Raw genomic sequence first — 21324 nt, forward strand, 5'->3', positions numbered from 1 at the left:
ATTGCAAAAACAAAAACTGAAAGCAGATATACCTCTGGGTACGTATTTCACTACCCCTAGAACTGTAGACCAGGGCACGTATCCACAATTTTAGATTGACTTTTTAGGGTCAGGATTCTGTGGTGGCCAATCCATGTGTAAAAAATGATGTCAGCATTCCTGAATCATTTTCACAATTTGAGCATGATGAATCCCGGCATTGTATCTTGTATCATGAGAAAAGAAAATCCACTGATTGAATAACTTGGTCACTTAGTATGTTTAGGTAGTCAGCTAACCTGATTCTTTGGGCACATAACACAGGCAAACATAGACCAAACCCAACTTTAGCATCCCCAGATCATAGCACTGCCCTCACAGGGTTTTATCATGATGAGTTCCTCACTGATAAGTGGTTTTCTTAGGGCTAGTCTTATGAGTTCCTTTTACGTTGTACAGGTTGTAATGTTCATACTTTAAGTATTTAAACATAGCTACAGGTTTTAATGTTGTTTTTATGAATTGATCTCTCCAGATGGTTCGATTTTGTTCCAACCACAATTTTTTTTCCAACCACATTTCTTTCTTAAAGATGAAGTTTCCCCACTATTCTTAGCCATGAGTTTTACTGTTGAGTTTTTGACAAAGCCATGAGTTTTACTGTTGTTTTTATGATTTGATCTCACCAGATGAGTCGATTTTGTTAATTCAAGATTTTTTTCCAACCACATTTCTTTCTTAAGGATGAAAGTTCACCAATATCCTTCCAGTTCATAATGCATTAGACTGTTTTAACCCAATTTTAGTACTTTCAACAATCTCCTGAGATATTTTCCTCGCCTGATGCATGCCAATTATTTGACCCTTCTGAAACAAATGAACATCTTTTTCCGCGACTACAGGATGTGTCTTCCAACATGGTTGTTTAAAAAATAAGAAGCTATTCTCTGCATTTGTTAGGGTTAAATAACTTTTATATCTGAAACTAAATAATTCATGCAGGAATTATCCAGTGGAAGCTCTTACTTATTTGCTTAGTGAACTCCAGGCTTTGATATACTGTATTATTTTTATTTTATTTTGATGTTCTGTGGATAATATTCACAGTAGACAAACATATAATATGTGATAAACATGGCTAATTTTAGCTGCACGTAATTGAGATTAACTATTCAACAACAGAAAAATACTATACACTATATTGCTTGGAAAAAAAGAGCACCAGAAAAGAAAACCAGACAATTTTTGGTATTGCATGAAAGTGAGTAGATGATGACAGAATTAAATTTTCACTTGAAAAATTCCTTCAAGTAATGAAAAGTAGGGTTTCCATCAACTTTGGCAGGCAGAGGTAGCGAAAAGACCATAATGTGCTCTGCAGAGCCAGCAACTCCGTCAGCATGTTAAGCCTTAGTATTGGAGTGTGTCTGGTCAGCATTCACTGGTTAAGCTGCTTCAGCTGTTCAGTCATAAAATAATAATAATAATGAAATAAACTGTCAGTTCTCGCAGTGGTGCTTTCTATCTTTGGAGCGCCGATGTGTGTCATTGTTAGTACACACATGCTCACCTTGCCAACAATCCTGTTCGTGCTCTGAATGCTTATTGATGTCTGACTGCATCTGTTTTATTTGGGTTTTTTTAGGAAAAGGAGAGCATGGAAAGCCATACCCGCTTGTTGAGGATGAGTGTGATGACTCTGTGTACAAAGAGAACGGCTTCAACATCTACGTCAGCAACAATATCGCTCTGGATCGCTCGCTTCCTGACATCCGACATCCAAAGTGAGTAGAGCTGATTCTTCACCGCCTCCAGAGCTGCACAGCTTGAGCGAGACATCAGTGTTTTAACCATCCGTGACAGGCCACATTTGCGCAATGTGTTTTAATTAATGATTTTGTCCTAAATGAGGAATGAATCTAATTAGGATTAATTAGCTTGGTGATTTCAAGGCTGATAGATTTTTTATCTATACATTTTGCTGTCATATAAAAGCAAGTGAATACAGGCATAATATTTAATTAAAAAAAAGGTTGCTCTGTACTGTAAATAAACCTGCTTTTGTGACTTGTGTCATTTTAGGAGTATGAAATTATATGTTGTATAAAAATAATATATAGGAGTACAGTGCATCTGCAAAGCATTCATAGCGCTTCACTTTTTCCACTTTTTTTTTTTTGTTACAGCCTTATTTCAAAATGAATTAAATTTATTTTTTTCCACAAAATTCTGCAAACAATACCTCTTAATGACAATGTGAAAAAATATTTGTCTAATTGTTGCAAATTCATCAAAACTAAAAAAACTGAAAAATCACATGTACATAAGTATTCACAGCCTTCGCCGTGAAGCTCTAAATTGAGTTCAGGTACATTCTATTTCCACTGATCATTCTTGAGATGTTTCAGCAGCTTAATTGGAGTTTACCTGTGGTAAATTTAGTTGCTTGGACATGAGGTCTCAGGGTTGACAGTGCATGTCAAAGCACAATCCAAGCATGAAGACAAAAGGAATTAACTGTAGACCTCCAAGACAGGATTCTCTCAAGGCACAAGGCTGGGGAAGGTTAAAAAAAAAGTAACCTTACATGAAAACTATCTGTGCAGCAATCCATCTATCAGGTCTAGGTAGAGTGGACAGACAGAAGCCACTCCACACCTGGGATTTGCCAAAAGGCATCTGAACAACTCTCAGACCATAAGAAACAAAATTCTCTGGTCTGATGAGACTAAAATTTAACTTTTTTAGAGTGAATGCTAAGAGTTGTGTGTGAAGAAAACCAGGCACCACTCATCACCAGGTTAATATTATACCTACAGTGAAGAATTTTTTTGAGTGGCCCAGTCAGAGCTCAGACCAAAATATTATTGAACATCTCTGGAGAGATCTAAAAATGGCTGTACATCGCCACTTCCCGTCCAACTTGATAGAGCTTGAGGGTACTGCAAAGTAATGGGCAATGGCAAAAAATAATGGGCAAAAATTCATTATGGGGTATTGCGTGTAGAATTTTGAGGAAATAAATTAATTTTTATCCATTTTGGAATAAGAAAAAAAAAGTGGAAAAAGTGAAGCGCTACGAATGCTTTCCAGATGCACTGTAAGTCCATAAAATTACAATACTTTCAGTTTAATATCAGGTTTTTGTACAGTAATTACAACAGTAATTGTACGCAATACACCAACCCAGAGGATATCACTACAAATCAGTGCTTAATTTGTAAGTTAATAATTCCCAGAACAAAACCAGGAAATAAAAGTTACCGTGACCGACGTCCACGAAACAATTTCAGTTTTCCCAGAATATGACATCATTAAACGTTGATAGTGCAAAAAAGAGCATCCCATTTTTGGTCTTTAATTATGTTGTGCCATATAACGTTATAAGTCAGTCATGGATAATAAAAACATGTAGCTACAAACATAAATCAGAAAAAACAATCACTATTCAGTTGACTATTATGTTCCAGGTGAAAAAAACATATTAAATGCCTCAAAAGCTCACATTTACCTCTTCTGTCATGTTTTTTGGCGGACTTAAGATTGCTTTGCTTCTGTCTCCCACTATCCTGATCCAGGGATGCATTTACATCTTCTCAAGATTACTTGATCAGGCTAATTGGGTATATGCCGAGCTAGTGTTCTTTCCCATACTGATAAACTTCCGGTGAACGGTTAATGTGACTTTTTCCCATTTTATACTGTTCCTTTTACAGCATCGATGTTGTAATGTAATTCATAAACAATCAGTTAAATAGACTTTGGCATTCGTTAAGTTGCTTAAGCGTAAAACGAGACAAAAGCCTATTACTCCCACAGACCTGTAAGGATCGACATTGAACATACTGGGGTAAAATGAATGTTCATATTTTAAAGACATGGCGAGGAAAATGTAATTTAATGCAGCGCTTCTTGTACAATCTGAGACCCACTTTATAGCAGATAACACTCAGCCAGTGGAGATCTTAAACACGCTGATTTTGCAATGGTATACAGTTCACCAGAAACACTTAACCCAGGTTACTGTCAAATTAAAAGTTCTTTAGCATACTTTGGTATATACCCTATTGTTAGATTTTACTCGTGGTTTTAAAAAGTGAAAATATGTTTGACTGCCTCTTTGCCGTTTTGTAAATGCAATTATTATTTAGATTGGCCACTGTGCCATTACTTATTTTTGCTGCTCACTGTGTTCGAAACAATAACCACCAACCAATGAGAGAGATTGTAAACAAAAAAAGCCAATTGGCTCAACATATTGTTGAGGGCCAATTGTTGAATGTGACTTTTGCTTTAACTTGTGCATGGTGACTACCGTAATGTGTGTGTGTGTGCACATATAATCCACACAGCCTTCAATTGCCATTTTCACATTCTCTCCCTCTCTCCCTCTTTCTCTTTCTCTCTCTCTCTCTCTCTCTCTCTCTCTCACTCACACACACACACACACACACACACACATAGGTATTCACCACACACAAGTGAATACCGGATCCATTAAAATAAATACAAGAACGCAAAACACTAATTCTGACATTTTCCAAAAAAGAATCCGACAAGATCTAGCTCAAATTAAGTACTGCTTCAAACTGTTAAGAAACGTTAATAAAGTGTAATGATTTTATTTCAAACATCTTCGATCATCAGTAGGATTCTACTGTAAAGAGGGTGACAGTGGCTCAGTGGTTAGCACTGTCACCTCAGCTAGAAGGTTGCTGGTTTATGTGTTCTCCCCAAGTTCGCATGGATTTCCTCTGGGTCCTTCGGTTTCCCCACAGTCTAAAGAATAAATTAGTCATAGTATATGTGTGTGTGAATGCAAGAGTGTATGGGTGTTTCCCAGTAATAAGTTGTTGGCTGGAGGGCATTTGCTGCATAAAACATATGCTGGAATAGTTGGCGGTTCTTTGCGCTGTGGCAACCCCTGACAAATAAGGGATTAGCTAAAGGAAAGTAACTGTAACTATAAGTAACTGTGCAGCAGTTTGTTTTACTGAGCCTAGCACTAACCTAACAGGTTTGTGCTAAAGGAACACACATGCATTTTTATAACACCTTTATTAAGTGATTGTATGAAAAATATTAAATTTGCTTTTTAAAATATATATTAAATTGTATATAATTTATAATGGCGACACAGTGGTGCAATGTCTGTTGTCTCACTGCAAGAAGGTCAGTGGTTCGAGCCACAGCTGGGTCAGTTGTCATTTCTGTGTGGAGTTTGTATGTTTTCATTTACACATTTATGCTATCAAACTTGAGCAGCACTGTAGTGTGGCAGGAATGATAGACTAAACAATCACTGGACTGGAAGTCTTCTAGCTGAAATCATTGAAACACATTTTCATATAGGTGATATGATTATAAATAAACCACCTATTTGCATTCTACAAAAAGGACATTTTAACATAGTCTTAAATAATTACATGGTTTAACAGTTGCAGTTTTTGTCAAGCTATAGTGAGTTTAGTCAGTAACACTTTACAATAAGGTTAGTTAATGCATTTACTAACCTAAGCAAACATTGAAAAATGCATTTACTACAGTATTTATTCATGTTCAGGACCGTAATATATATCTTAAGTTATTTTGTTAGAAAAGTTCCAGATTTGTCTTCGGTACTGACTAATCTAATGTATGCACAGATATTGTACAGCTTCCTATTAAAAATATGAATCTAAAAGATAGATTTGTGAGGGGTGTACTTATATATGCTGAGCACTATATGATGTTTAGAGTGTTTACATGGTCATAATACAGCAAGTAATACAACAAGCACTTAGTTGAGGCTAGCTTTTGTAGCTGGACATTGCTTACAACCTTGATGGGTGAACATTAGCCAGTGGGGGAGTGTCTTTTGTCTTTTCAAGTGTGAATAATTCATGACCATTGTCACTCCCATGAATACAGCTGAGATGACCCAAAATAGACTTTACAAAATGAAAATCATTGTAATGTTTTTCTTTAAATGAGAAAACAAAATAATGTTGACGTAATTGTGGAGTAAATATTCTATCCTACAAGACTGTTTATGATATCTTTTTTATATAAAATATTATATATACACGCAGGCATGTATATTAATATTTCTTACATATTAGTGTAGCACAGTTTGTGCTGAATGCAAAACATACATGTTGGCTAATACTATGTAGTTAGTAGACCCCTGAAGGTTAAAACATCAGTTAATGACAAAACATTTGTACATTGTTAGTTGATGTTAAATCATGATGTGAATGTTAACAATCATTAATTTAGATGTTAATAATGCTTTAGCAATATGATTAATTATGATTGATAAATGCTGTACAAGTATTGTTCATACATAATTCGTGTTAGTTAATGCATTTACTAATAAACCTTATTGAAAAGTGTGACCATTTATTCTTCTGACACTTGCCGTGAGTGCACTGGTACACATATGTGAAGAGGCTGATCAGTGCTGATGCTAGTATAATATCACACAGCTTTCAGTCAATCAGATTTGAAAACCAGAAAGAACTGTTCTATAATTTGAAACGAGAGCAGTTATTTTACATTGTAATACCTTTTTAATTGTTGTTTTACAGTGTTTTAATCAAATAAATACAGCATATATATAATACAGATACTCTAAACCATGCTAAAAACGCAAACCCATGAATACTAGTGTCTGACATTTTGACTGAAAAGTAATTCCGAATACACTTACTAGCAGTGTTAGTGTGGTCTACTGTCCATCTGAAGTTCTTCTTTTACATGTAAATGAGCTCCTTGATGGATAGATATTTAATTGTCCTCTGAATGCTCTGCGCCATTACCTTCCCTTGAATGTGTCCACTGCCATAGATTTTCCTTTGGCAAGGACAAATCTCTTTATAACTCCTTCACCAAAGAATGTCTGCAGGAGGACCCATTCGTTACAGGCTTGTCGATAACTAAAATATCATTTATTTTGCCTGATCAGACTCAAAGCTGCAGTCTGTAAGTTTTTTCTCTTGGTCACCATGGCTGTTTTAAAGATGCAATTGCAGTTAAATGTGGAATCATTATCTTTACATGGCTTGTGGTTTGGCATGGCTCTTCTGTGTGGATGAATCTAATGCTGATCATTGCCATAAATAAGAATATTTACAAGAAATTTTCATCTGAACAAGATAGATGTCTGCTACATTTGTTCTACTCAACTGAGAAAGAAGTATTCAAAAAAAAAAAAAAAAAAAACACATTACAGTGGATCATGCTACCAGTGGGTGATTAAATCTACGCTGTAACAAATGTAATGACAAAATGTCAAGAAAATACATTTTTTTATGTTTCTTTAACGTATTCTACTAAGTTAATCAGGATTCAACTACATTTTTAAGATATGCAAACAAAGTTTTAGTTTTTAGTCAGAATTATTTATTATTTTGATTATTTATTTATTTATTTTTTACAGTGATGGCTGATATCACACCAAACCTTGCAAATTATGATTATTGTTATACTTTAATCTTACATTGTAATGTTAACTAAATCACCATTGTGTTGTGATATCAGGCATCTCTAATTGTTGTAAAATTCAAATTTATTACATTTAAATCTTCCAGTCTATTAGGTAAGACTACTGTATGTACACAGATTAGACATAATGCAAAGATGGTCTATGGCAAGTTCAAATTTCAAGCGAAAACTATAGTGGCTGATTTAACCAGCCTGGTTTCTTTAGAAAACGTAAGTATTTTACGTTTTGTCAGTTTAGTGGCTAATTCATACTAATTTAGTCGCACCTTTCTCTGGATTTAGATCTTTAATCTTAAATAAAAATATGTCTTGAGCATATGTTGTTTTTTAACAGTATCTTTAATGATGTAAACTGGACTCAAGTAAGGTCATTACCTCTTTTATTTGTTTGTTTTTTGGATTACAAATAAGGCTAAAGAAATATCCTTTAAATTACTTCATAGAGTTTATCCTACAAAAATATTTCTACAAAAATGTAAAATTAATATTGATTTGGAAAGCTTTTTTTGTGAAACTATTTCACATTTATTTTGGTCTTGCCTATATACTCGACTTTTTGGATAAATGTTAAAGCTTTTATTGCTCATAATATTTTAAAATAGTTTTTCTTATCTTATAAACAAATGACTTTGGGTTATTAAGTTAAGGATCGCTCTTTAAAAGATGTATTGTAAACTTTATTTTATTAATATATAAATTTCACTTGCATAAATCCAAGTTTGTCAAAAGCAAACCTCTATTCATGATGCTAGAAAAAGAGGTTCAAAGATATATAAAAGTGATTTCTAAGTCTAAAATTAGAAAGGCAATTGAAACAGTTAATATTTGCTCCTCCTTTAACATTTTTGCATAAAAATGTTTGTGTATATGCATTTCCTGTAGTAAAATTGCAGTTAATAACTCTTGTTTATAACCAAAATCCAAAAAGGTGTGTATATTTGTTTGTATTTTGATAATTATGTACCCTATGTACCCTATTATGTAAAATTATGTTTTTTTTTAGATATATTTTTTATTTAATAAATTTTTTCTCATTTATTCTATTATTGTTAAAATATGTTAAGTGATTTTGTTGTATAAGAAAACAGTATATGCTGGTTCTTGTTCAGTCATACAAAACTTTTTAAAAGTTTTAGATTTTAAAAAGGAAATGTGGGACCCAACCCCACCCCTAAACCCATCCGTCATTGGGTGAGGAGCAAATCGTACTAAATTGTACAAATTAGATTGTAGAAACTCATACAAATTAGCCACTAAAACAAAAAGACTCACCATGGATAGCATTGGATTTAATATAAATATAACAAAATTATAATATAAATATAACAAATATAACAAAAAAGCCAACTTAAAATCACAGCAGCACAACACAACAGAGGCAAGCCAAATTTTTATTTTGTTTAGTCTCTTTTTTCGGATTTCACCACAGCGGAATGAACCGGCAACTCTTCCAGCATATATTTGTCCTATTAAGCTAAAGAGAATTGGCACACCAAGGGGTAAGGGGAAGGTTGAATTAGTAGAATTGGGATTGGGCTAAAAGCATTACTAAAAACAGAAGTAATATATTATGTTTGTGAATGTACTGTATGGATTTAGATTTTAGTAGTCTTCAGATGTTTCTGTTTTTCAGCTCAAAATTAAAAGAATACACAAACACGTATTTCTAGAAAATAAAGATAACAATACACTTTCTGCATGAATACAGTGAATCTTTAAGTTTGAACTATGTACAGTTTGTTTTTGAGCCTGCATTTTTGAAAATTCACCACCGCTTTTCACTTGAGAAAACATAGAATCTGTCCAGTTTCTTCAGCTTGTTTGTTAGCACAAACTGTAGCAGCAGCAGTATCTCTGTATCTCTCTGTTACCTGCATTAAAAGTGAATACCCAGGAATGCTGGCTCTCGCTCTGAGACAGTTATTCACATTCTGTCTGCTGGCAGCTTCCACACTGAGCGCCACAGGCTTTTATAGGGGATGTAAATAAAAGCCCCACACCAGGCACTTCACCGGAACACTGTCTGCAGCGCTTGAAAGGGGTTTACACAACTTTCCAGCTAACAGCAGGAAAGCAACAAGACAAACTTTTCTAACCAAGGTGATGTAGGGAAGATTTTCAAACCTTGTTACGGCACTAACAACACATTTTAAAGATGTTTTATTTGAATTATCAAACCCTTGAAGCGTGGCAAGGCGGTAGCAAATGCTTAACTAATGCTTTAAGGGATAGTTCACACAAACATTTTAATTCTGTTATCGTTTACTAACCCTTGACTTGTTCCAAACCTGTTTGGTTATTTATTTATTTATTTATTTATTCATTCATTCATTCATTCATTCATTCATTCATTCATTCATTCATTCATTCATTCATTCATTCATTCATTCATTTGATTATGTATTTATTTATTTTTAATTTAACACAAAATAATATTTTTTGAAGAATGTTATAAACCTGTAACCATTGACTTGTATAGGTTTTTTTTATTATTATTTTTTATATATAACTATATGGATATCAATGGTTACATGTTTATTACAATCTTCAAAATACATATTTTGTGTGTCCAAAATAACAAAAAAGTCGTTGGTGTGTAAATGATTACATGATTAAAATTTTTTGGGTGAACTATCCCTTTAAAGCTGAAGTCTCTAACTTCATTCATTCATTCATTCATTCATTTTCCTTCAGCTTAGTCCCTTTATTCATCAGGGATCGCCACAGCAGAATGTATCGCCATTTTATCCACCATATGTTTTACACCTAAGATGCCCTTCCAGTTGCAACCTAGTTCTGGGGAGCACCTATACACTCTCACATGCACACACATACACTACGGCCAATTTAGTTTATTCAATTCACCTGTACTGCATGTCTTTGGACTGGTGGAAACCAAAGCACCTGGAGGAACCCCATGCCAACAGAGATAGAACATGCAAACTCCTAATTTTTTGATTAACAAAATAACCATCCAGTGTTCAAAATCATATTTCCTTATAGACAGAATTACAATTTTAAGCTTGTAATAAAGTTTTCTGATTGTAGTACTGATTTTCTGCCGTGGCCCAGAAATATAAATTTAAATTGCAAACATAAGTGCACAGCACATTAGAATCGAACGCAATCACTATAAAATCAAGTCACATCACAACATAATTTAAAAAGCAACACATTAAATCAAACCACAACACAATGGAAAGGCTCCCAAACATTAGGGGCAGTTGGTGTTGGTCTGTGGAAACTGGAAATTGGTCACATACACGCAATGGAGACATATAATTGTGTTATAAATACAGTTTAACATTTATTTAGATTTTGAATCTTTACTCAAATTCACATTGTGTAACAGTAAAGCACACAGAACAAGAATACACAAGACATGTCACTTGTATAGTTTTGAATAGGGAAAAGTGAAAAGGTCAGTATGGCAAATGAAGCCCCGCTTCAAGTACAGGAGCCAATCAGCAATCGCTATATACTGACAATTCTCCAGGGGATAGGTTCTCATCCGATGTGAGTTTCTGCAGATTTTGTGTGATATGAACATTAGTAATATAACTAAAGAGACTGTTGTTGTTTAATTTTATTAGTGATTCCTAATATGAAATTTAATTGTAAGCTTGGCAAGCAGTTTTGGGGAATTTGATGTTTCCCCATTCAAACAGAATGTCCGAGCACACTGCCTGAAAGGCATTTCAAAGATGGCCGCTGATTAAAATTACTTGCCCTATAGTGACTTTGACCCAGACTTCCTGCAAAAAAAAAAAGATCAAAGTAACTGCCCTCTGGTGGTTGGGAGCCTTTCCGTTTTGCTGTGGCTTGATTTTGTTTTGTTGTGGAGATTCAATTATGGTGAAAACAAATATTTGCTTTTTACAAGTTTGTTCTGGGGGCACGGTTGCTCGGTGGTTAGCAATGTCACCTCACAGCAAGAAGGTCACTGGTTTGAGTCCCGGCTGGGTCAGTTGGCATTTCTGTGTGAAGTTTGCATGTTCTCCCCGTGTTGGCGTGAGTTTCCTCTAGGTGCTCCAGTTTCCCCCACTGTCCAAAGACATGCTCTATAGGTAAATTGGTTTAACTAAATTGGGCGTAATGTATGAGTGTTTATTTGTGTTTCCCAATACTGGGTTGCAGCTAGAAGGGCATCTTGTTTAGAGGTAAATGTTTCCCTTCACACTCTGTTTTTAAGGGCCAAGGGGAAGGTGTAGGTGCAAAAATAGAATTGGAATTGGCCTTAATCAAAAATGTCATTGAGCTAAACTTTGTTTATGTTGAGAAAAGCAAAAACTTACAGCAGCAATGTAGAAACATTACTGTACAATGCTACAAAGAAAATCTCAGAAATAAGATTCACAATAATATTTAGCAGTATAATTCTATATTTCAAATTGACCAGTTGGATTTTAAGATATCCAAATGTTATATTATAAGAACTGTAATTATATTGTAAAATTATGTATTATAATGTTTATTATGTAATAATATTTACATCATTTTTCACATAATTTTCATATTAATATTCACATCATTTTTGTTACTGTATTAATTGTCAATTAAATTATGCAGTCTTGGAAGAATTTTTTATTTTTTTTACAAAAATCATGAAATAATTAAGATTATTTTATGTGTGGAAATAAACATTTAAATAATCGAGTTCCAAAATAACAATGATATATATATACATTGTAAAAAAATAAAAAATAAAAAACTTAAAATAGTGGGTATTAAATTACAGAAATTTACTGTAAAAAAAAGTACATTAAATTATAGAAATTTCCTTAAATTTAGGTTTCCGGTAAATATCTGTAATTTAACATCCGTTATTTTACAGTAAATTTCTGTAATTTTAATGATGTTGTTGTTATATGGTAATGCTTTTATTTTCTAAGGTATATTTCTGAAATTTAATAGCAACTATTTAACTTTTTTTTTTTTTTTGTAAAGCTAAATAATGTTTTTTTTTTTTTTTTTTTTTTTTTTTAACAGTGTAACTGAAAACTTATATTCTTTGATTTTTGGTGTTCATTCACAACTTTAGCAGGCCAGGTGGAAGAGACATTAAACATCTTGCTTTCACCTACAAACTCTGCCCCCTCCAGAAAAACATAGTAGACAGGACTACTCTGTCTCAAATCAGATTAATTTTAGACTCATTTTAGACTTGTATCAGAGACTTGTGTTAGACTTGCAAACTCATTTAATTCTTGAAGGATGCTGTTTGACTGCAGAACAACCAACACTCCTCAATAAAAAATTCTGATTGTCGAGTCTCCTGGACTGGGTTTTATTTTTCCAAAATATATTAAAAAAAAGAATGTTTTTCCAAACATTTGTGAAAAGTCTCTTCTGCTGATCAAGACTGGATTTACATGATCAAAAAAAGAAATATTGCAGAATTTTATTTGAATGATGTGATTTTTGTTTGATTTATTTAGAATGCTTTGCAGTTATTTACTTTAGTGTTGAATTTTAACCATCATTACTCACGTCACTCATTTTATTATCAGTGTTGAAAAAAACAAACATCTATTTAAGGCTTCAAGGACAGGAATTGAAAAGCACAAACTAAAGTGAGTCATGCAGCACTGGAAAACATTTGTATTGAGGTTTTAGACAATGGCACAAGTCTTTGAACCAAACATGGTGTGGTGAGATCATACAAATACTTTTTCTTTAATAATGATTCAGAGAAATATGAAAGTTGAATATTCCAGTAATGTACATGACACTGCCTGACTATTACTATTCAAATGGGATGCCTTTTTTTTCTCCGCCTGATCCGTATTTCATTAGTCGACTGATCTGACATGTCGAACAGGGCTGTTTTAGATGCTGGCTATTTTCCAGATCACATCCTGTCAGCGTGCTGGTTTCTCCCAGTACTACATTTCCATTTTGTGTCGTCTTTTTTACCATCATGGAAGTGAAATGTTAATAAACCATGCAGCGGCCTGAGAATGATTATTATATGGAGGTGTATGAATTAGGGCCGGCTTGTCAAGTTTGTCAGGGTGCTGAATTAGAGAGACCGGTGTGAGCCATAAAGTGCCACTTCATCTGTCAGTGCCGGCTTTGTTGGAGCTCAATTAGCATGCAGATTTCGGAATGCTTTATGAGAGCGCTGGCACTGAAGGACCTCTCAAAACATTGATTTATGATCGGGGCTCTGTCGCCGTTGCCTGTGGTGTTGGGGCGGCCTGCATTGGGCCTTTTGTTTTCACATAATGTTTTTACAGTTTGGCAAGATCTTGTGCGATAAGCGATTAGATTTATATTTTCACACATCATTGTTCTAAAGAGGATTATGCAAGTGTTTGTTAAGCGTCTTACAATATTTAGGTTATACAGTGCCATCCACTAATATTAGTACCTTCGGTACATATGAGCAAAGATTATTCTGCTCAAATTATAAAAAAAATAAATCTCATACTATATAACCACCTTTTCACTGCACAGTGTTATATTTTACTCAGGTCTACAACCCCAATTCAAAAAAAGTTGGGACAGTATAAAAAAACCTACATTTAAAAATGTTAAAAATCAAGCTGTTTTTTTTTTTTTTTTTGCATTTTCCATACTGTCCCAACTTTTACTGATTTGGGGTTGTAGTTTCAGTTTGGTTTTCCCTAGCTTGGTTTGCATTACTACGTTTTCGTAAATGGCCTTAACTACTATGTACTTGCATCAAAAAATAATACAATGTACTTTCTATGTTCGTAATCTTTTACAGAACACATCTGGTTATGCTGAGATGGGGCATGGGTAGGTTTATGCCGAGTTCAGATTGCATGATTTTCAAAGTAGTCATGTCACTGATGTTTTCACACCGCAGGACTATCTGAGGCAGCATTCTGTTGGTGCTGTGTTTACACTGCAAGATGGATCCACGACAGGGGGTTTCACATGGCATGACTTTAAAATAGGAAAAATCGCAAACAACTTTGTCGTGGTCTGCAAACTACGTCTCTCACAACCAAACACATGCAAGATTTGACATGGAAAAAAATTGAGGTCATGTACTATATCTTTTGGTATTAACTACATAATAAGAAAGAACTCTTTATTGGGCTTGGAAATTTACTTATTTTGCTTACCTGGCTTTGATGGGAATTAGCAATTTCTCCTGAACTTTTTTGTCTTTTTCAACCCGTTTGTAGTATTGCTCAGATGACATGTCAAACAGGCATGGATGCTCCTGCCAAATTTACACTAGTTTTACCTCCATTTCTTGGGTCCTAATAGACCAAAACGAAGCACTTTTAACTTCTCCCCAACCTCCCGCTGGCCTGCAGATACCCACACTAGTGGATGAAGCTCTTTCATTGGCAGATGTTAGTTTTAACCAGAACACATTTCACATGGCATGATTTTGAATTGCTGACAGGTCCAGATATTTAGCATAGCATTATCTCACGGGCATCTGTGCCTCATTGGTGATTCTCTCAGATCAAGTCTTTGATAGTTCACACTGTGTGACTCACGTAAATGAGCACCAATTCGCCTGTGATTTCAGCCATTTGTCTGCGAGTTCTTAAAACCATTCAGCAAGTCAAAAGCGGGGCTAAAATCAAGCAGTCTGAACTCTGCATTAGGGAGAGGTTTGTTGGCATGGGTAGGTTTAAGGATGGGTTAAGGTGTTAGAGATGGTCAACATTGTGCATTACAACAGTAATTACAGAAATTAATTACAGATGTAATTACTTGCTGATACAGTATTTAATCAGTCATAAGTACCATGTTAAAACATGTATTTACACAATTTGTACATTGTGACATGATTAATTTCAGTGTAAGTACATATTAGTTAAGGCCACTTTACAATATGGGACCAAAAAAAATCATTCAGACTTATCCCATCCACTCCTCGGCTATCCATGAAGGAACACTGGACCTCTTCTACTGACCATAATACTGAAATGTATGGTGTCTTTTCATGGGGTGAAATGAATATGATTTAGTATGCAGAATAACAATACAGCTGTAGATTCTACTGATTATTTAAATATAGCAGGTTTAGTGTTTCCAAAGACATTGGTAGTGAAGATTATCTCTAACCAGTCTGTGATAGAATTGTGGAACCTCACCTGTGGTGGTAAAAGCCCTTAAAACCATACTCAATCGAACCAAACTTTGCCATACAATGCAGTGGAAAGGTACCTATATAAAACAAACTAAATTAAATAATAAGTATCATATATGTGTACCAAAAATATTGATTCTCCTGTAAATTTACATGAGCAAAATAGTTTGGAATTTACTATTTAGAGAGTCAACACAATGGGTAAGACCAAAAGTACATAATGTTCAGCTTCACAAGAATAGGAAGCTTTAAGAGTACACTAATCCTGATCTATTTGAAAACAGCATTTTCAGCTAAAAACTTTCTGTATCCTCACTAATGTTTTCAGTTATTTTTGAAAAGGTTAACACTGTCATGAGTTAAAAATATGTTAAAACGTGAGATTCTGTGACCTGCATAAGTTGTGCCTGATATTTATTTACTTTTATAGACTTTGAAACAGCATGATGATATGTTGAGGAAATGCACCTAATGAACCGACAATGAGGTGGAGTTGGTGCTGCGAGTAACGGAGGAATTTAAAGTTACAAATGCAAAAAAACAATATAGACTTGAAGATGTGCCAACTAACAAATCTGTGTAATACTGTATGCCTTGTCCTTTGAGGAAAAGTAATCTGGAGCATGTACAAAATGACATTAATCTTTAACAATGCTGTCAACTTTAACAACTGCTCTACTACACTGTCATCCACCAATTTAGCTGCATTGGTCCCATGACTAAAATGCGTCATTGTTTCAGAAATATTTTTTTCCTCACAGGCGATAATGCGAGAAACGTGAAATTTTAAATTTATTCACTTTGGAGAGCATTTTCTAAAATAAATGTTTACACTGTCTAAAAATCTGGTCTCAATGATTGATGGCCAAAATGTAGAGAGAAAAAATCTCTCAGTGTGTTTTTATCATTGTGGACATGACCAAAAACACTAAATATGTCACGGTTGTGGTTGGGGAAAAAGGAGCAAGGACTCAAATGCAAAGAAAATATGTATTTACTAATAGTAAAAAAAAATAAACAGCAAAATAAACTAGACCAAGGTGGAAAACATTAATAAAACAAATAAAAAATCAAGACAAACTAGACTGGGTTGGCTGGCAGGGATAAGGACTGGAACACATCAGGAGAAGGCAACATATGATGAAGAACTGGCACAGGACAGCAGACATGAGGAGAATTTAAGCTGTAATAAATTAACACACAAACAGATGAACATAATCAACTAGTAATGGGTTTACAAGGAGGGTGGGACTGGACAATAGACAGGAGAGCACAGGACACAGAGACAACACAAGCCATGTGCTCATGTATGAGAGAACTCATTAACCACGCGTTCACAATAACAGGACAAGACTGAAGCACGCGGCCACAATGTAAACACAGAGCCTCATGCTTGGATAACACGAATAGACGCAAGACATGAGCACAGATAGATGAACACCTTACCGTGCGCTCACACATATGCAACGCGCATGTTTCATCTCAGCGTCAACCAAAACTGAAACCAACTAGACGGAGACGCTGAGATTGAAACAGCGCGATGTCGACAGAACAAAACACAAACACGAGTACAAGAGCGCGTGTCCGAGACACGCACAGAGCCCGCGCGGCCGCATCAAGCGGGAACGCACGCTCTGCGCATACCCACAATGGCGCGCGCACACAGAGACACACACAATGACAGAAACAGGACAAGACAGAGCTAGTGTCTGGACTCTGCCACCAAAAAAGAATTTACAAGACCAGAGTGGCAGAACCCTGACAAAATATGCACTTTTCTACCTTCAGGGCCACCATCTGAGAAATTCCAGTAAACTGATAATGTCAAGAATCATTCTGAAAGAGGATATGTGGCTCTTGTCCAAATGTGCTGTAAGGGTAATAGTTCAAGTAGCCATTTTTTTTTTTTACAAATAACAGCTGGAGAATTGTCAAAGTTACAGGTAGTTGGTGTTTGGGGTCAAATAGTCTCTAAAACTATAATCTGACATTGCCAAGAATTGTTTGGTAGGGTTTAAAAAGCCTCTTTGTTTATCCAAAAACAAACTCCAGCATCGTCAGTAGATTTTTTTGTAAAAAGAATTAATGACAGTTTAGATTTACCAATGTTAATGTAGGGCACTGTGCTTTGTTTCTTTGATTTAATCTACTTTACTGTAAATAAAGCTCTGGTAGATAGTATTTCCACTGATTTCTCTTACTCGTTCTTTCTTTTTTGTAGCTGTAAGCAGAAGCTTTATCTTGAAAACCTCCCAAACACGAGTATCATCATCCCGTTCCACAATGAAGGCTGGTCCTCTCTGCTCAGAACCCTCCACAGCATCAGCAACCGAACACCGGATCACCTGATCGCAGAGATCATACTGGTGGATGACTACAGCGACAGAGGTAAGAGCCTGATCTGTCTATCTCTCGCTCAGCATCTGCTGGACATCAGGGTCATTGCTGGAGTCTTTGAGCATTAGCTGCTCAAAATGAGGTTTGAATGGGGCTTTGACAGCGTTGGGTCCTCAAGAACAACAGAAGGTGGAGTGGATTTTGTCATTTATTTGGAGAATGATTGATTCTGAACTGGTAGGGACTTTTTTAACCTCTCTTGGCTTTCTTATAAAACTTTTCAAAGCTGTTATTGGGTTTGTCTGGCAATGGTGTGCAACAGTGCTTATACTTTTATCACAGTAAGAGTTTATATTGGTGTTGTTGTTTTTTTCTTTCTTTTGTTACTTTTGTTAAGTTTGTAGTTAAATGAAAGTTTTGTTATGCCATGGGATATTTTCTTTAGTTGTAAAATTATTCATAATTTTAGAAAACTGTGTAATATATTGTGTAAAATGTATGTGTACGTGTCTATATACACTACCTGACAAGAATCTTGTCACCTATCCAAGTTTTAGGAACAACAAATAAAAACTTGACTTCTAGTTGATTGTTTGGTATCAGAAGTGGCTTATATGAAAGGCAAAGTCCTCTAGATTACACATATTTTATCAAAATAAAATATCATTATCCATGATTTTTAATTAATCAATTAGTACAGAAAGTTCTGACTTTGCTTTTTATTTTTGAACGGCAAAGAAAGAGTTCTTGCTGGACTCTGGACTCCAGGACTCTAGGACTCAGGTCTGAGTTCATCAAGATTCTTTGGATTCATCTCCAATCCTTCCTTTTTCTTCTTACTCTAGACATGCTCAATAATGTTCATGTTTGGTGACTGGACTGGGCAATCCTGGAGCACCTTGAACTTTTTACTTTCCGGAACTTTGATGTGAAGGCTGACGTATGAGTAGAAGTGCTATCCTGCTAAAGAATTTGCCCGTTCCTGTGGTTTGTAATGTAATGAGCAGCACAAACATCTTGATACCTCAGGCTGTTGATGTTGCCATCCACTGCAGATCTCTCGTATGCCCCCATACTGAATGTAACCCCAAACCATGATTTTTCCTTCACCAAACTTGTCTGATTTTTTGAGAATCTTGGGTCCATGCGGGTTCTAATAGGCCTTCTGCAGTATTTGTGATGCTTGTTATGCAGTTCAACAGATGATTCATCTGAAAAATCTACCTTCTGCCACTTTTCCAAATGATCAACTAGAGGTCGAATAATTATTTGTTGCTATCACAACTAGGATCGATGTCAAGACTTTTGTCAGGTAGTGTATATATATATATATATATATGAATAATGAAAGGCAGTTGTTGTTTTTTTTTTGTGATGTTTTAATTCTTTTTTTCTAATATTTCCCAAGTGCTGATTAATGTAGATGATATATTTTCAACACATTTTTAAACATAATGGTTTTAAAAACTATTTTGTAATAAAAATCTTTCTTTGTCTTGATGACAGTATTTAGTATTCTCAATAAAAAAATATAATAAGAAATAATGTGGAAAAAAAGATCTCTTAAACATCACTTAGGGAACTCATTTGTCCTTTTAATACTGTTGCTTTTATTTATTTTTTTTAGCAACAGCAACATATTCTATGTTCAATAAGGTATTATTGTTGTTGGTGCATTAAGGTCAGAATCGGTGGTTTTAAAGGACCAGTGAAGTCCTTTGAAATTAGCATTTTTTATTTGAAATTTGACGTAATCTCAACAGAAACATGACAGGGCGGGACATACTGTATAGTAGCTCCTCCTCTTAAAAAAAAAAAAAAACAGCCAGAGGGTTTTGTTTTTTCGCCGCTCTTCCAGTGAGAGTGTTTCAGATCAAGTGCATCAAATAAAAAGCAAATGAGAAGCGTCTTAAAGGGGGCAGGACAAAACAATTACTATAAAGCGTTTGATTGATCATAAGATTTGATGAGAAACTGAAGTACGAGTTGATGTAAAAATTTGATGTTTATATCTTTGAAAGTTTAGATCAGGTTTACATCATCTAAATGTGATTTTTTTTTAGTATTATGTTAATTGAAAACTACCATAGTACTAATACTAACCAGGGCTTGACATCAACACCCACCAGCCTGCCAAATGAGGGTAGATAAAGGCTGTGTCCAATTAGATAGACACCCCTACTAGCCAATTTGGCTACTTGAATTTTTTTTTTTTTAATTTGCCAGAGCTGCCTCGTTTCTAAACATTAGAAATTTAGTTTAAGATCGTTTGTCAATATGTATGAAAATATGCTCATGGAACCGTGAAGCAGCACGATTGACTGTTCGCATAAGCAAAAGAAAGTAAATACCGAATGAGAGGATGATCAGCCGCATGGTGACATTTTGAGCAAGGAACAGCTGATTTAAAAAAAAAGCTCCCATTTCCTTGCGCAAAACAACAATGCTTGGAAATGTAACTGGTGCGATCGGTTCTCGTTGAAATAGATTGGAAAAAAGCAGTGCTCGTGCACTCACAGTCCTGTTGCTTTCAAGAGATCTCCAGATTTTGCAGCTGTTGCTGCTTTCGCTGTTACCATTATTAAACAGATTATTACTGAGCCTTATGTTAACTGCTTGCACATGATCATCCTTTCACTATCGTACACTGAAAGTTTTATTTCAGCTGCTTTCTTTTGCTTGCAGTTATTATTTTTTTTATATGATTTAATTATCATCCTTTGCCATAACATTGCTTTAATAGGCGAATGACTCTCCATTTATCTATAGTCATCTGATGATCTGGGACCTTTAGTCTAAACAAACTATTGTGTATAGTTTTAGATAAATGAGAATTTTTTATTTTTTTAAATGCCAGTTGATGTTTTTTTAAGAACAATTTGGCTGAATTATGTACACAGCTATATGTAGCTTGTTTGACACATTTTTCATTTATTTATTTATTTAATTATATTTTTTGTGGCATGTAAATAATTAGTTTGATTTGGCCAGAGAAAATAAATGGTAAATCTTTAGTATTGAGCCCCCCTTAAGGAGACATGTGGACATAACTATAATTTAAATCAAGTCATTTTACCATGCCAACATCAAATATATGTAATAAATATAGTTTCCCAACAACAAAATTGTGGCTAGTGAAATTGGTGAGTGGCTAGTATCATTAGAAAAATACTAGACAAAGTGGCTGGTGATCAGAAAAGTTATTGTCAAGCCCGATACTAAAATCTAACCTTTCCAACATTTCATAACATACTAACATTTCAGTGGAAACTTTAAGCAATAGAGTTTGGGTTGTGACAGTCAAAGGTTGTAACCGTTAAAAAAGTCTTGGTGTTCGTGTAGCAGTCAAAAAATTCCTATTTTATTTAGCCAATAATTCATGGTATACTATACCACTTTATAGCACCACTAACTTTATCCAGGTTAAACTTGTTACTATG

General features: G+C 34.8%; 1 protein-coding gene across 5 annotated transcripts in view; it reads left to right on the plus strand.

Moving 5' to 3' along the window:
* The window catches only part of galntl6 (polypeptide N-acetylgalactosaminyltransferase like 6), a 708600-nt gene that overhangs the window by 438965 nt on the left and 248311 nt on the right, over positions 1-21324 (plus strand). For all 5 annotated transcript variants that reach the window (XM_087236265.1, XM_087236264.1, XM_087236267.1 and 2 more), the window contains 2 exon segments: positions 1625-1763; positions 17769-17935. In XM_087236265.1, the coding sequence (XP_087092391.1) occupies positions 1625-1763; positions 17769-17935 (306 nt within the window).

Source organism: Danio rerio, chromosome 1 (assembly GCF_052040795.2).
Source record: "Danio rerio strain M-AB ecotype USA chromosome 1, GRCz13ab, whole genome shotgun sequence".
Classification (NCBI taxonomy): domain Eukaryota; kingdom Metazoa; phylum Chordata; class Actinopteri; order Cypriniformes; family Danionidae; genus Danio; species Danio rerio.